General features: G+C 43.1%; 1 protein-coding gene across 4 annotated transcripts in view; it reads left to right on the forward strand.

Annotated features, from left to right (window-relative positions):
• Positions 1–18264, forward strand: part of kiaa1549la (KIAA1549-like a) — a 109251-nt gene that overhangs the window by 27874 nt on the left and 63113 nt on the right. For all 4 annotated transcript variants that reach the window (XM_070971532.1, XM_070971527.1, XM_070971530.1 and 1 more), the window contains exons 2-4: positions 13612–14343; positions 15938–16747; positions 17416–17531. In XM_070971532.1, coding sequence (XP_070827633.1) covers positions 13612–14343; positions 15938–16747; positions 17416–17531 — 1658 coding nt within the window. The remainder of the gene's footprint in view (positions 1–13611; positions 14344–15937; positions 16748–17415; positions 17532–18264) is intronic.

The following is an 18264-nucleotide window of genomic DNA, read 5'->3' on the forward strand; positions in this document are numbered from 1 at the left end:
CTGCGTAACAGATGTCAACAATGAGACACAAAACGACTGAAAAGCTTCCAAGAAACAGGGGACGAAAACGAGCAATCGGCTGTGATGGTGCTGTCGCTTCATCATGGAGCCGTGTTTCAGGTGGTCACCAGACAGCGGGCCACCTCACACCCACAGCAGCAACAGCACTGGCCAGACTGGAGGTTGTCGCTCACAGCTACTGCATTAGCTTCAGCCTGCTGGGAGGGAGAGGAGAAGTGTTTGGGGTTGGATGCAGAATCTGTCGCCTCTCTGCTTCACAGCCCCAGCTCAGCCTGAGCTCGTCTGCACACAGCTACAGCTAATCTCCGACCCGGCTGGAGATCGGAGATGTTGCTGTCAAATATGTTCGGTGCACTTGCTCATATGCTCGATGTGATCTTTGCCACGCGTCCTGCCCTCTCTGCATTTCATCTCTCAAGTCACCTGAAAGGTTTTCACTCAGTCCAAACTATTCTTTGACAAGCATTTCAGACTTTTTGCACAATTGTGTTGCTGTGGCCATGATGCCACTGATGTGTGTATTGTACGGTATGTGTGTGTGTGTGACAGACAGAATGACAGAAGAATAAGTGGAGACAGAGTGGTGTTTTGTCTATGTGCCTGTTTATATGCGTGTGTGAAGAGAGGATGTGTGTGTCTGTGGAAGTCTATTTTTGCCGCTGAAAATGCGTGTGTGTGTCTGAATGTTTGTGAGCGCGCTGGAGTCTTCTTCTACGCCTCAGAATAAATGTCTACTGGCTTGTGCGAGTTTGGGTGTGTGCGTTGGATGCGCACGTGTCAATTAAGGTCTGTGTGTTCATGTGTGTGTGTGTGCACACCACAGCAGCCCAGGATGTCTCCCCAGTTCTGTTTATGCTAGACTGACTGACCTACCGAATGCCCCAGAGCTGTCACATGACTGTGTTAGCCAGTCACATGGGACCCTGCGACAGAGCGGCACAGATGAGACGCCATGCTGCCTTCTGCCTGCCTGCGTGTGTGTGTTTGTCTTAATTATTGCATGACTGCATGCTTATTGCCTTACTGATATTTTCCTTATGTGCGTCTGTGCGACTCCTCTGCTCGCTGAACTTCTCAGGTCAGGCTCTGTTGGTAAAAGTGTGTGTGCTTACACAACCATAACACTGAATACTAAAGGTAAACTGCTCTTAGACATTCAGGCTGCTCACGGGTACTCTGGTTTCATTTTTGTGTACTGGTGTATATTGTTTCTCATCATCCACTGACCTGAAAGTGTGTTATAACACAAAAACTGAAGAGCACAACAGCTCTTATTGGTCATTTACATATCCCATTGCCAATTACAGTGTAATTGTGGGAGTGTGTAGCAGCCTTTAGACTAAGGGTAATGAACCCTTTTCCTATCAAGGGTCATTTCAGTTTGTATAACATCCTTCACTGGCCATGCTACATTATTGAACACATGTATTACACCAGCCCCTGCGGTTGATGATGATGCTACTCGCAGCTGGTTTTAGGGGTTTGAGTCAGTCAGTTTTGAGCAGAGCCGAGTCTTTGGAAGAGTCTGTTTTGAAAAGGAGCTCTCAGACGTTCTTCGGCTGTCCAAACAGATGCAAACTTCAGTGCATTGCTCCTCACAATGGGAAAATCCTCAGGACGAACATACAGTGCATTGAATTCCATCAGAGCAAGGTTGTTGTTCTGGCTGCAGCTTTGAGCTCGCTGATGCTTTGCAGCTCAATGATTTCATGTTGTAGGTTGTCAGGCACATCAGCTGGTTCCACATTAAACAGCAGAGCAAATATGTTCTGCTCCTGTTAACCAACTAATAGATGGTGCTGTGTTGAGATATTGCTGTGTGACTGTGTTAAATCATTGACTTCAACTGAAGCACAGCGACGCTGCGTTTTATCAAGTCAGATATGAGATTTTTCCAAATCATAAAATTAAATAAAATGTTTTTAAAGCTACTGAGGCCACAGGCACCACTGTACAATTTACAGGGTCTCGCTTTAATTAACTAGTGTAAATTGCTAGACTGTATATGTTTTTTATGAAACACAACTTGAATATTTCTCAAATAAAACCTAATATCTTGGACATGCAATAGTTGGTAAGGCGCAATTTCTGTAATCTGTGGCAATCTGTGTGGAACGAAGTGTTTACAGAGGAAAAGGAAATAAATATGTGACCTATCACCTCATCATATATTTTTTTTAGATTGCATTTTTTTTCTCAAAAAATGATCTGTTCATGGAACATATGCAGCGGATTTCCGTTCCATTAAAACCTCTGGATACTGAATATAATATATAAAAACTGAATATTTTGTTGTGCGTGATCATTTGGAACAATGCGTTTTGATTTCTTTTCAAAATATTGAAAAAAGCTGTTGACATCTGCATTATACTGCATTATGTAATTGTTCAGGATAAGAAAAAAAAACATCCTTAATCATATTGACTGTTCGGGGAAAACTAACAAAAAATGTGCATGACAAATTGAAACACAGTGTAATCATAAATGACCTCTAACAGCCCTCAGTAGAAGCATGAATAACAACAAGCACTCACCCATCCAATCGACTGTGGCCTGTCAGACCGCAGCCTGAAACACAGATGCTGATTGCTGGACATGTCTCCTTCTGCAGTGAGCCACTGGTAATCAACACACACCACCGTGACGGTTGGTGCCCTCTGCGAGGCATCTAACTACCATCGACTACAATACGAGCTGTCTAAGAGACAGCAGAACGACATATCAAAGCCAGGCGGCAGTAGGCAGCAGCCAGGCAGCCTAAAAAATGCCCGGCAGTGCCAGATGCCTGATAAGCAAAGCAGTCTGCCAGGCAGCTTGATACCAACCAAACAATAATAGATATCCCCACAGACTGCCCTGTATTAGTTTGCTTCCTGTTGGGCACCTGGCAGTTTCCAGCAGCCTACGAGGCGATATGATTATGACTCTGCTGCCAACTTTCTGCCATTTCTGACCACCAATAGTGCTGTTCCCCCGTAAATGGAGCTAAATCACTTGAATGGCAGTATGTATTTTGTTGATAGCATGTTTTTCCACATTTCTCTATCCGGCTTCTCATCATGTACATAACATCCCACCGTCCTCATGCTCACTGGTGTCCTTCTGTCTGACACCCACAGCCTTGTTATACGCGCTCATCTGGATGCAGGATGGATTAACAATAACCAAAATCAGGAACACTGACTAAATCTTCATATTAATTAGCCTGTTTTTATGAGAATAATAAAAACAAGGGCTGAACTGAATGGATTTTAGGTGCTTTCTTGATGTCTTTGGTGTAATATATTGCACATAAGAAGATGAGCACCACAACATGCAGAGCCAGATGGAATGCTGTTGAAACAAGGCAAGTCAAGCATACCTGAGTTATTGAGTTCATACAGTATGTCGCCATATTTATTGTGCGGAACGGTACAACAATAAATATTCCCTTTCATTAGCTGCCTGGCAATTTGTGTTACGCTGCTATGCTCACCTAGGCTCCTGATAAATATTTCCCTTTCCTATCTGAGGGCGGTGTGTGTGTTACTGTGTGACCAGCTGATTCAGACCAGGTGATCTCTCTTGACCTCCCTTGGGACCCTCCCGTCGGTCCGGTTGAGCGGCCCACTCTTCAATGTAATTTTTCAGTTTAAAAAAAGTGTATATATGCAGTTCCTTTAGGCGGGTGAAGCAAACTCCATCTCTTTTGTCTCCCAAATGTCTTGCCTTCTGCGTCCTCCTCGTGGTGTGTCCAAAATCTCTCTGCCACAGATGAATCTCTTGGCGGCTAATGAGTCAGAGCCACCACCCACCAAGTGTGACATCAATATGACCCTGCTTCTCTCAGCCTGCCTAAATCACACCTACATACTTTAATAATAGATTAGCATAGTTTTTTTTTTTTTCATGATAAGTCCTTTGAGGGTCAGGATTGCCTCAAACATGGGACATGATAAATGCAGTCAATGCATACCATGTCATATAAGAAGTACAGTTAAAACTGATGCTGGTGGTAGCAAAGATGCTCTGGAAAAACAAGTTTACCCATTTCAAGCTGCACCAATAGTATGAAATGATGTACACTTCCTGTGTCCTGAGTGGGTACGGTCGCCTCTCCCATCGTCCCTGTTGGGCCTTTTTAACATGAACACTTTACTTCTGGACCACGTCACAACTTTACAACACTAGATACAGTACAATTTGAATACTTGCACCTTATTTTGCTGCTTGTTTTTCTCTGCTATCTTAATATTCTGTCCCCAGATCTCAGGAGAATGTGCTGCTGAGGCAGAGACAGGTCTCATTTTCTCATGATTTGTCTCTTCATTGGGACGTCTTGGTTCCTGAACCATCTGTTGTGGAAAGCGGTCCTGCTGCCTAAATCATGTGACCTCATGAGGCAGCTGGATTGATACATCTATGAGGACACATTGGTAATATCAACAAGAGTAGAAAGCAGTAACCAGGCAATCAGGAAAGAGTATGACGCAGCTACACTCTGTGATGTCATCGACACGCCCACTCGCTCGCTGTGCAGCAGGGTATCAGTACAGACACTGTGAATGACATCATATGAATATGGTTTAAGGGATCCCACTGTGGAAACTGTGAGACTGTCAAATCTCTACTGATGGACATATTTCTACTATTGCAGCGTATATACCGTCATACTCATTAATGATGTGTGCTGTCGATCTGTCGTAATTGGTTCTATTGTTGATCCTCTTCACTATGGCGGAGCATTTTGTCCAATCAAGAATCATCTTAAAGGTCCACATCTCAAGGCAGAAAGAAGTCTTACTATTATTACATTTTTCTAATTAATAAATCACCTTTCAATCAGTTTACTAAATCTCAGGGGCAGTAAATAATCCATGTGTAATTTCAGATCGTATTAAGTGTGTGATGATTTCTTGCTGTATGGAGCATGGAGGGACGGGTATTTTGATGTAGGTCGGTCAGCAGGGGGCACGCCGACTGAGCCCAGTGGCCTCTCACATCAAACAGAAGGCCATTCAGCCTGAGGTCTCAATATAACCCACAGCTGACTCTTCATCACCACTGACCCTTCCAAATAACATATGTGTCCTCTATATCTGCAGTGTAGCCTTTTAATAACATATATAATTAAAGGAAATCAGTTCAAATGAAAGCGGACTTTTGTTTTGCCTTTTGTCTTGTGTCCCGTGTTCATGCAGCCAACTAATCCTCGTAATTCCCTACTGATGGTAATTTTATTATGGCAGATAAACAATTTATGGGTCAATTTATCATTTGGCTTTGAACTCTTGCCACAGTGTGTTAAGCCCTCGTATGTGCTTTCATCCTGCCATTAAAAATAATGTCTAATACTGCCTCTTATCCTAAGCTGTGTAAATGCAGGGCACTGATGCGACTGTAGGTCGGTCTTTATCTCATTTCTGTAAAATGTCGGCAGTGATTGTTTGGTTCAGTCTGACTGGAAGCCAGAGGCTGCTATATGTTTGCTGTTCCCTTCCTTTTATCAGCAGACATTTTTGGTCAATAAAATCCTTGTCAGTGTAATTTTCTACGTATTTATTAAATGACATGAATTCATTTTGTGCTCTGCTCAATTGCAAAGATAAAAGTTGCTGCATGAAATTGACGTTGTGTTTGTTTCGATAACATCGCGGCACCTTATTACTGCTCCTTGTCATTACAGCTGTATATCAGGGTGAGACATAAAAGACAGGACAGACGTCACATAAGCACAGAACACTCTGTTTCCTTCTTTATCTATGGTAATGGTTACCCTGGTGACAGCATCCCTGCGGTTGCTGTAGAGACCCAGCAGCAGAAGCGGCCCTGCTGTCAAGCTGAATGAAGCTGTTGATTTACTGTTACCTCAAATAGGTTCAGAGAGCAGAGAGCATTGTTTCTTTTCATCGAATGACTAGCCTGCCATTTGGATGACATTCATTTGTTGTGATGTAAAAGGTTGACACCTTATTTTAAAAGCTGCTTAAACAAGTGTTTTTCAGGCATGTAGGTATAAACTGGGACTCTGTGACGTTTATAAGACCAGCAATCTCCAGTAAGGTGTCATTAGCAACCGCACGACACAGAGCATGACACAGCAATTCTTTTTTTGGGACTGAAGTGACCCAAACATCCAGAATGTTCGGTTTAAACAGCTGTGAAAAATGACATTTCAGCTTGACATTTTGTGACTTTTTGTGCTTCCCCACCCCCATAGCAGTCCAAACACTACACACACACACACACACACACACACACACACACACACACACACACACACACACACACTCAAAGTAAAAAGCTATTTAATCTCATGTAAAGTATGTTAATGACCTGTTGAATACAATATTCACTATTGCTGTGAAGCTGTAGGATTAAATGATTCAAACATATTTTTTTTTTAATGAATGTGATTTAGAAATACCAGTTTTGACTGTTATTGTTTAAAGCAGACTTTATCGGAAACATTTCTTCCATGGCAATAATGTTTATGCAAATGAACTTGGACATTTCAGTCTCATATGGCAATCAGGGGACATCTATTCTAATTGAAGCAATGAATGTAAATCCCAAACTGTTACCAGGTAAAATAATTATAAGTGAAAAAAACAGAAAACAGTAAACAGTAAACCAAAACAATCCTAAGAGGCAGTGTAAGGTATCAGCACCTGTATGAATGTTTACCAGCAGCAACAGTGTGGCTTTCATTGTTTTCACTGTGTGCGTGCATGCGTGTGTGTGTGTAAGTGCTTGTGTGTCATCATGACTAAATGTCGGCCTGGAGACACCTTTTCTCCCAGAGAAGCAGGTCTGGGTACTTTTCCAGCTGTTTATATGTTTGTCTGTGGACAGATTTTGTCAATGCAATAGCATCATAACTGTACAAGATGCAGCCATGAAACTGTAGATGTGGCGTTGAAATCAAAATGAAGGCCATGTTCGAAGATGGGTGTAGTCCGACCTATGAGAACTAAGCACTCATATAATAAAATTGTAATGACTACTGAGCACTCTCGTGTGCTATACACCTGCACTGTACCCAATGAAAGGCAGGAGTTTCTGCAGAAGCCTGGCTGGTGACAGTGTACAGGCATCTACAGAGCGTGTGTGTTTGTGTGTGTGTGTCCCTTTCAAATGCTGCACCTGGTGACGCAACAGAAACTGAGCTGCTTCACCCTTAGCCATTAGCTATTCCATCCATCCATCTCTTGGTCCATCCGCAGCATCACCACACCGTGGCTAGGCTTTGCAATCCGTGAGAAAAAAAGCAATCATAAGCAAAAATGTAGTTACTATAATCTTCAACTGATCTATTTTCTGATTTGATGTAACTACTAACCTAAAAATGTGCTTCCCTCATATTCTCACTGTTCAGTTGATATGATGTTCTGTTAGTCAGTTCACACATTGGGTAGCTGTTGTTGCCAGGCAGTTTTTCTCACACTTTGGCAGTTCTTCTGTGTATTACTGAGAAAACATGGCACACGCTCCCTTAGCTTCACTCACTATCACCCTTTCAGATAATACCAAACTTCTCCACATGCAGTGAGAGAAATAGGAGAGATCCAATGGTTAGATCCTCACAATAGTATGACGTCACACCTTGCTTTGCCATGCTATCGTGCCGGCCATCCAAAATATCCTGACTGATATTTTGTGCTTCATCTCACACAAACAGATGGACACTCTAGATGACTTCAGTGCTCTCAGATCCTGTCAGAGTGACAGTCCTGGTCACACTGATCTGTTGGCAAATATAGAAACTCCCAAATGCCTGACGAAAAACTCGACCCCACCGAAAAATGAACGTGAGAAACATCTTTGTGCTTTTTCGGGACAGACGTGACATTGATTTGTGATTCTCCTTTCACCGTCGTCCATTGATCTGTTTACCTGACTGTCCATCCGTTCGACAGTACATCCAAACTGTTTCCTGTTCTCGCCTCCACACAGACAGATGGATGCCCTGAATAGTTCCAGGAAATGGTTACATGTCCATCCTGTTGGACGGCCTCACTCTGTTGGACACAACCCACTGGCTAGGGACCATCCTTACTCCCACTGAGTCTCAAACCACACCAAGTGTATCTGCGCTTTGACTTGCAAGCAGCACTCCCACTCCAACTACAAAGGCTTCATTTTTGAAGGGAAAATCGGTCAGTCATTTAAACACATTGGCAGTAAAAAAAAAAAAAGTCATTCATTCTCAGCCTCAAATGAATTGTGCTTCTCTTCGGGGTCCTCACACATGTAGATTAAATGTATGTCTTTTATTTGCCTCACCTTTTAGAAATCACCTCAACTCAAAGCTCACTCCCATCAACTGAATTGGAACGCAAGGCAAGAATTGTGCGCAAAAATATATTCGCCTATGTGCTCGAAGCAACATATAGATTTTTTTTTCAAATATTATCAATTAGCCTGCTGTTTTGTTTTTGCATATTTACTGTATGGTTCAGTATGAGCTGCTCCCGTAAGTGTCCCATGTTTAACTATTTCCAGCAAGCAAGTGAAGACAACTGTACCTTAAAGCTGCAGTAGGTAACTTGTATAAATGTAATTTTTTTGTCATATTTGCTAAAACTGTCCCTATGCCCAGACAGCAGTACATGAAACATGTAATCTGTGAAAAAAAATGGCTCCATTGGTCCCACCTACTGCTCCTACTGCGATTTGCAAGAATTCACCATGCCCAACACAAAACAACCAATCAGAGACAGAGGAGCGTCTGAGGGAGTGTCTGACATCTGTCAATCACTACTCACACATGCTGCGAACCGCCCCCTTCCTCCACTCATGCTGGTGGCTGCCGCTCAGTCAAACAGCTCTGTGAGCGGCGTCAGGGGGCTAGCGAAAGCTATTTCTCACAAAGGAGAAACTGCCCATACTGCCGCTGCCAAAAACAGCATATACGGCTAAGACAACAAATAACCATAGAGCTAATATGGTGATTGTTACAGTAACACTCCGCAGCGCGTACGGTATGTTAGCGACTGTGATGTAGCAGCTGGGCAGAGTTAGCTAAGGCTAACGTTACTGGCAGGGCATGAGTGCAGCGGAGAGGGAGGACGTGAACTTGTGTTGGTTCAAATTTTCTTCTCCATCTTACCTACTGCAGCTTTAACTGCCCAGCTCGAAACAACAGAGAGACAGTTAAATCAAGGCTAATGTTAACATGCTAATATTTGCTAATAAGTACTAAGCATGAAGTATTGTTAGTTTTGCAACTATGTGTTTTGTCATATACTGTTAAGTCCAACTGTTGTTCAAATATTTCAGTCTGGACAAACCGACCAACATTGCTATCCGTAGAGCCACGCTGTTTGTCTGGCTAAAGATCTTGCAAATACCAGACATTGTGCTGGTGGGTGGGGTCACATTAAAATTTACAGAAAGTGACAAATTGAACAAATTGAGAGAGACATGAAATTATCCTACATGGCAGTATGAAGTAGTGGACAGGTTAGTAATCCTGTGTGCAGTTTACCACTCATTTGGTTTACTTCCTCAAACAACACATTGACACTGAAATGGAAATTTCATTTCATTTGTGGCTGCAAGCTCATGAAGTTGCCTTCTGCAGCTTTGTGATAAGCAACTTTTGCAGTCCTAAGTGCCAATTGGTTATAACTGTTAGCTGAATTTCTGAAAGTTCGACAGACTTTCACTCCCTCTAAATCTTGGAATATGATGCCAACAATCTGTACCCACGTTTATTGTTTTCTCAGTAACACACAGTATGTGAATGGAGATGTTGATGACATTATTAGTGTACCCAGCTTTCTGCTCATTTTGTTCTTCATCACTTTCTGTGGCTGCATGGTTTTGTGCCAGTGACCGTAACTAACACCACTATTTTGCTTGCACTAATTAAGTGTGTGTTCATTGTGCATCATGCAGCTCTGTACTGCTGCCCAGTCTTATAAATTACACTACAAAGTCTGGTGTAGTCTTACAGAAAAATCATGTCCAGGACAGCTCTTCGACCGAGATTAAGACGTGTTATTTTTCATCTGTCCTGTTTAATAATATCTGCAATGAAAACTTGCCACCAGTTGGCTAGTTGGCAGATTCAGCTAACCAGACTCCCCCCCTGACTTTTCTCCCTGAGCCTCACAGAGCTGAGGACCAGTTGGCTCAGTACCATTCGCACACTTCCTAACCACCTGTCCTGCTCACAGTCAGGGTGGCGGCATGGACACTACTTGGCCCACAGCTTCAAGTAAACTAACCAGGACTGAGGAGGGCCATAGAGCGTAGACTTGTACCATTACATTATCATGGGCACCTGGAAATGGCTAATCTGAATGGTCAGAAAGCTTGTAGTGACCTGGCAGGGCTTTACAGGGTTGTGTTGGCATCTACAGAGATTCAGCAGGGCATCAGTGGACACAGTGCCAGCTGGCAAGGCACTATGGTCAATACATAATATGACACTAGTCTAAAGCCTTGTAAATGGCCAGTAGTTCTTTGTGCACCGTTTCCATGTGATGATTCTCATAATCTGCTATGCTAAGCTGAATGTCCTCACACAGAAATGGGCAAAAAATGTCCTGTGTGTTTTGTCCAAATACATAAAGCGGGTCAGTCCTGCTCTGATCCACATTTATCCATCTTTAATCCACACTTTCTGTTCTACCAACCATCCACCACCCATCCATTCATCCTGTCCATATTTGTTCTCAGTGGAGCTCCTTCTTTCCTAGCGTTTTGTCAGAGGTCTGATGATAGAGTCACATATGTTGCTCTCAGCCAGAGCAGGTGGCAAGCTGTTGGAGGAGAAAACACTCAAAACACTGCTAACAGTTATGCATATGGTACAGTCCTTCCATCCATCCCACCATCCATCAATCCATTCATTCATCCCTCCATCTACCCAGACGATTCATCGTCCCATTCCAACAGATCGATTCCTAATAACTAGAAACATAAACATAAAGATAAACACCTAGGCCAAGAATCACTGGTACATTGTAAGAAAGTACAAAAAAATTAAAAGATTTTTCAATAAAAGAGCAGAAAACATTGAATAAACTTGTACTCAAATCAGAGCAGGCAACACCAAAAATAAAATGCCTAAGAGAACAATTAGCTCTTGCTTCTATAGAAACCAATATTCTGAATGAAAGAGGCATTATAAAAAGCTGCATGCATTCAGTTTCAGGTCACTTGGGCGCAGCAGAAAAAGCTGTAAACATAACACTGACATGTTATCATTGTTTAGTTGAGGTGAATCATGTCAAACAATTTGCCTGTTTACACATTTAGCAGTCACTGAACAACATTAGCATTCACTGTAATATTTATGCCTGACAAATCCAGTATTCACTGTAGCTCTGTGTTGGTCCCCCCAGTTCCCGAGGGAAATATCTTACTCTTCAGCTGCTAAATGCTCCACCATGTTCACCCGCTAGTTGCTAACCTTAGTTGTGTGCCCTTTGGTGCTGGAAAGGTAGTGCGCAATTTGTTTATCACAAGGTTGATCAGAGTGGAATGTGTGGGCTGGAGAACCAAAACAATTAGCTAAAAGATGCTCAAATGTCTGTATAGTTGAGAGGAAAAACAAAATCAGGTAACAGTTCTCTGCAGGTTTGTCTTTACAGGTGACTCCTATTGTTCAAATATTGATTAGTGCAGCTTTAATATTCCATTAGTGTACAGATATTACCTGACAATATGTGCATTGTTAGGTAATTACTATGTACAGTACAGTTCAGCGCAGCTTTAATTGAGGTCTTTTGCTGACTGTGTGAGCAGGTGTCTTCATCTGTGGGAGAGAGGTCTGCACTATGTCCGGAAGATACTCCTGCAGCATATCAAACAGTCCTGCTTTGAACATGATGTTAGCAGGAGTCTCTTTCACATCACCATCTGTTTAGAGCCAGCAAAGAAACACTACATGCTGAAAAGCTGTAGTGGTTCTTGATGAGATAAATTGCTGCAAAAAGAAATATACAGTAACATTTCAGTAAAGTTTAACAAGCATATTCCTGTGGTCACCCTGTGGTGCCCAAGTGATTGTCCCTGCCATTTGTAGCTTTGTTGTTCTTTTCCTCTCTCAAACTAAATAATGGAGCTCTGGATGCTGGCACACAACACAGACCCTGAAGAAGCTGAAATATAAACTGTCAATAGATTCATTTCCTCCATTAAATGGCGTTTATGATATGACATCCTTTAACAATGAGCAGATTGCTCAGTGGTGGTAGTTAATAACGGGGTGGTTGAAATGCTTTATAGGAGGTGTCCAGAGGATATACAGCAGCTAAGCCTGGAGCTGGTTCTGTAAAGCCTCTCTTGCTCACAATCACTGTCTTTTAATTAACCAATCCTCTGCAGAGACATGGGGAGCGTGGGAAGTGTGTGACACACATGCACGCTTAACACATTTGCAAGAAGTGTGCGCTTAAATAAAGAAAAATGAAGAAAAAATGCAGCCTGGCCCACGCTTCCCTCTTATGATATTTTACGTCGAGAACAGGAGAAACTCAACGTCAGCCTGGAGCGATGCCAACGCCAAACCTTTCTACTTCATAACAAATGAGCAGATGCAATAAACTGTGTCACCCGGTGAGGCAGCCAGTGAGCCAGTCAGACGGCCAGCCTTGTTATTTCTCATCTTTCAATCCCACTAAAGCAAGGTGCCTTTGAGACTGAATGTATTAGGCACAATAATCGCCTCAGTCTGCCAAACCTTCAGGCTTTGTTGAGGCTACAGAGAAGATGAAGACAGTTCACAGAATGGAGATAAAGGCCAAAGCTAAATGCTTTAACTGGATGCTATCTTTGCTGCTCTATTTCCATAAACTGACTCATTTGGTGTCAAATTTAAAAAAAATGAAAAATGACTTTACTTACAAATAGCTCACACCAAACTTTGCGTAGCAACAATATTTCAGTGTCATCAGTATTCGTCCGAGCTTCGAGCTGCGAGCTGAGCCTGAGTGGTTGTGTATGTTCTAGGAATAATAAATCCACAGGCTTGCCTGGCTAACCTAACAGATCAGATTAGTATCTGTGAAATCACAGCTGAACACAGCTGTGTGTATGTGGATGTGTGCGCGTGTGTCCTAATTTATGCACTCTGGAACATCTAAATTAATTCCCTATGCTTTATCCTCCAAAAACATACAGTAAGTGACCTACTTTAGACATTATTACTAATGTCCCACAATCACAATTTAGAATTTCCTTTAATCCCTTCAGATAAGCGTGTGTGAGACAGAGTGGAGAAAAGGGAAGAATATGCATATGTGTATGTTTGCCCAAGAGTAGAAGAGATGTGTGTGTGCTCTCATTATGGGTGTGAGCAGAGCACATTTAAATCTCCTGGCAGTTGGACAGTTGTGGTGGCATTATGAGGACTAATGTTTTTAGGCCTCCAGCTGTGTGTGTGCATGCGTGTGTGTTTGTGTGCATGGAAAGGCACATGTCAGATGAGTTAGACAAAGAACTGAGAGTGAAGTCGTTGTCCAGCCTGTGGGATGGATGAGTCAAAGACTGCTCACAATATCTCTGCTGCCCAGAACTTGTAAAACTAAACACTATTTCTGCTTTTTCCTTCACCCACCCCTTCCTCCATCCTCCTCTCCCTCATGTTTCCTACAGCTGAGGGAGGTCACCATGAGTCAATGAGACGGGCTGTCTTGCCTCTGGACCCTGCAGTGCCCTCCAACCTCTCAGCCACCTCAGGGACTGGAGACAGGGCTTGGGCTAAAGACAGTGATGCGATGGATGAGGCTGATGGCGATCCTGGAGCTGGACCTGGAGCTTGGCCTGAGGGTAAAGTGTTTGCCGGGGCCAGAACAGTGGTTTGGACTGAAACAGAAGCAGGAGTGCGCACTGGGGCAGGTGGCAAAGTCTTTGCTGAGACTGGGATTTTGACGGGAACCGGCACCTGGGCTGAAGTTGGGGCTGAATGGAGACAGAGGGAAACAGAGGGGGGTGACCTGCCAGGCATGTCCAAAGACCCAGCTGCCTGGCTGGGGCAGCGGAGGGTGCAGATGCGTGGAGTGGGCCAAAGAGAGCAGAAAGCCTTCTCATCAGTCCCCACCATGCTGGCAGAGACAGTGGAGCTGCAGGCACCAGTGTTAGGAAAGCCTTTAGGACTGCTGTCTAAAGCTGCTTGGACCAGAAGCTCCTCTTCATCGTCATCCAAGGCCTCCTCCTCTTCCGCCTCCTCCTCTACAACAAAAGCAGCCTCTTTGCCTTCCTCCTTATCTTCCCTCTCCTCTTCCTCTTCCTCTCCAGCCAGTAACAATGAGAGTCAGACAGCAGCATCAGACAACGTCTCTGTGGTCGTTGTCAACAGCAACTCCTCCAACAGCAACTCCAGTTTGGGTATGGTGCAGGGCTATTCTCTCATTTAAACATATTTCAATTTTGGACTTTTTACAGTGTATTTGATTGCCTGCTAAACCCTTCTCTGAACAGCAATTGGCCAAAAATAGCTTAGCATCCATAACTAGGCACAGCATGCCTGTCAAGCTTTGATGCCACATGCATTGGAGGGTCGTGTCTTCTTACAGTCGTAACGTAGCGAGACTTCCAAAGCCAAGGTTCATATAATTAGCATGACATTATATTTTGTGGGATTACAAAATAGTGTCCACATCTTAAAAGCCTTGTATCTTGAAATATTTATACAGCTTGTACAGCTTTGCTTTCATCATAGCCACCTAAACAACCATCATCATCATCATCATCATCATCATCATCATCATCATCATCATCATCATCATCATTGTCTTCACCGCCATGTCTTGTCCCATTCCACAACCTCCATGTCTCCCCACTTCCTGTCATGCCTTCATCACAATAACAGTGACATCATCAACAAGGTATTTCCTCCACTTGTATTTTAGCTTCTGACACAAGAATGAACAAACGTTCACGTCCCATTGGCCAGTATTTCCTCTCGCATTGATTCACATCACAGTCACAGTCCAGCACATTGTCACGTTGTGATGTGGGGAGGATAAGAGGGAATCGGGATCTCTCAGTCTGAAAGGATTGATTGCCTCCCTCTTGTTCACTCCCACCTCTTTACTCCTCTCATCGACATGTGTCTGATTTCAGTATGTTGTCTGGAGATGATTTAGATGGATTAAATGACACTAAAATATTTCTTTGGTTTGCACAGTGAAATTGGATTTTTATTTCCTGTGCACTTCATCTTATTTTCAAATTGGCAATAACCTCCTCATCTTCCTTGTTGCCTTTGCATTGTTGCTTTAAGTGTATTTAAGATGCATTGCTTCATCATCTCATTCTGCATCTGTGTCCATGTGGAAATGAACTGGGTGAATGGCTCTTTGCATGCATCTTAGGTTTGTTTACTCTTTTTTTTTTAATCTAAATGACACTATCACATAGATATACATAGAGGGATAAGACTTGCAATATTCTACACTTTTGTTCTTGTCAACAAATGTCATAAAAAGACCAAGAACAACAATGCATTAGCATAGAGAAGAGATTTAGTTTCATTTTCAAAAAAGGAGAAAGAATTTCCTCAAACAGCACAAAGCTGTAGGTGTAGCAAACGTTACTCAAACTGGAGTAAATACTACATTTGTTTGGGTCTATTTTCAGCTACTGATGAATACACATTTTCTCTATGGAGTATTGATGGCAACCAGGTGGTGCATGTGGGATTGACTCAAAATAACGACATTGTGTGTTCATGATAATGTAGAAACGTGTCAGCCAGTGTAACAGTGTGGCTCACTGATGTGTTTTCAATAGCTATGAATAACAATGGAGCTCTAATACACAGAAGAATAACAGCATCAGGCTTCACAGACAGTATGTGGTAATATTGATTGTTGGTTGTTGACCTTTTCAAGGGATTAGTTGACAAATACAAAAACTTTTGAATATCATTAGACGTCTTTTAATATAACTGAACGTCCAAATGTTTTCCTCCCTGCAGAGGAGTCCGTGAGCAGCCTGCCAGCCTGGGATCTCCCCACTGTCCCAGAGTCACTCCTGTCCACAGTAGGCGACCACGACATCACACTTCCTGCCAACGTCACCAGCCCTTTCTCCACCCACCAATGGAACACCACCATGCCTGTGCGCACCAGAAACATTTCACGGCACACAACCACATCAACCACCACCATTAACACATCTCTATCACCCACCACCACCACCACAACTTTACCGTTATCCACCACAGTAAGAGCACAAACATCATCAGCATCCACCACCGTTTCTCACACCACGAGCCAGGACACTGTGACCAATGACAGCCTTCAGCTGACGACAGTAACCACGACGACGCCCTCAACAACCACTCTTACTGTGACGGCTGCTGAGATGATGACACAGGTGATGACCACTGGGAGCGACGTAGCAGTACCACCAAATACCACCGCCGCTACAACCATGCAGCAAACAACGAGCCTCAAACTGACCACAGCGGCTACAACTCATCCTACAACCACCACTACAACCACACCTGCCACTACTACCACCACTCCTACTGTCCCCCCAACCACCACCACCACTACTCATTCAACCACTACTACAACTACACCTGCAACTACTACCACAACTATTGCCACCACCACCACTACTACCACTGCAACCACATCAACAAAGGCACCTGCCACCACTGTGTTCATTCCAGCCCAAACCATGCCGCCTCCCACCATGACCACAGAACCTCCATCCAGTACCAGCGCAGAGGAAGGCCCTCTACCATGCAACGTGACCGAGAAGTACTGGGTCAGAACAGGTATGAGACTGAAAGCTCATCACTACGATTTATCTGGAGTAGAATAATAAGATAATGATGTATGAGGGAGATAAAGAACAGAGAGTAAAAAGAGCAGGATGAATGACTAAATGATCTCCAAAACAATGCTTTTCTGTTACTTTGGGTCCTGCATGTCTCTTATCAAATTACCTACAACATACTTGATGTTGCGTACAGGCAGGCTTTAGCCAGTCTTCTGGAAAAATGATTGCAAGGTAATGATGAACACTTGTGGAACTCAATTTCCGAGCCTCAGCCACAGTGTACCTATTATGTGTCCAAGATGTAATTACATGCATGAATATTAATTAAAACTTGCACTAAAGCAAGGACGGATTTTCCTCGAGCATAAACACTTACATTAATAAGAAGCTGGAGAGTGTAACCTTTGACTACATTTACCACACTGCTGAGGCCTTTTCTGGCGTTGGCAGCTGCTTACAAAGTGACCAAGCAGACATTAAACCAGCAGCCAAAGTCCAAGCTCCTGTGTCCTTCAGTGTCCTCAGGCAAGATATTGAATCCCTACCAGCTCCATGGTGCTGGGGGATCAATTAAATATAGCATTTTATTAGTATTTGAGATTTGTTACAGGCTAAATATAAACACACTCAGTGATTCTGAATTTTATCATTTTTCCGTCTCAGTTCTGTCCATCGAGCTGCGTAGGAACTGCCTGGACCTGATCCTGAAACAGAACCTCTCTAAGGGACTGAGCCATGCCCTGCAGAGAGCTCTGAATGACTCCACAGCCTACGCACAGGTCAGTGTCTCTTACAGGTTCAGCTATAGTAACCGCAGCTCAGTGACACGTGCACAGGTTAGCAGGAGATACTACCACTATAACTACCACATATCAGTCTATGTGTCAATGACTATTAGACAAATCTGTGACCAGACAATTTCTTAGCAACTAGTAAACACAATGCAGTGTTCATCAGGATAATGTGGTAAGTAGTAAAATAGTAAAACCTAGACATGATTCATTTGTATCAGCTGAATTATGAACTCGGTAGTCATGCTTCTTGGAAAATGTCCACACTGATCACTGACAAGTCACTGCAGATCAGGGGCTAATATATCATAGGTCTGTGGGCAGTAAACACAACTACCTAGTAGACACAGATCAGTGGCCAGTAAATGCAGGTCAGTGGCTGGTGAACATGGGTCTGTGCCTTGTAAATAAAGGTCAGGGGCCAGTGAACAGTGGTTAAAAGGTCACAAGTAAAAACATGTCAGTGGATAGTAGAAATAAGCCAGTGACTAGCAAATAAAGGCCATAGGCTGCTAAACACATGCCAGCGGCAAGTAAATAAAGCCTTGTCCACCAGTATACAGAAACTTTTCTAAACAGATATATATCAGTTTGTGAAAAAAAATAAGAAAAAAATAACAATGTATTCCCACCATTATTGCTGTTTTTAGCACATGCTTAATACACCAAGCAATAATAGGCATATGCAAATTGAGGTCATGTCATCATTTCCCATTTTCTC

The sequence above is a fragment of the Chaetodon trifascialis genome, chromosome 10, assembly GCF_039877785.1.
Source record: "Chaetodon trifascialis isolate fChaTrf1 chromosome 10, fChaTrf1.hap1, whole genome shotgun sequence".
Lineage (NCBI taxonomy): Eukaryota > Metazoa > Chordata > Actinopteri > Chaetodontiformes > Chaetodontidae > Chaetodon > Chaetodon trifascialis.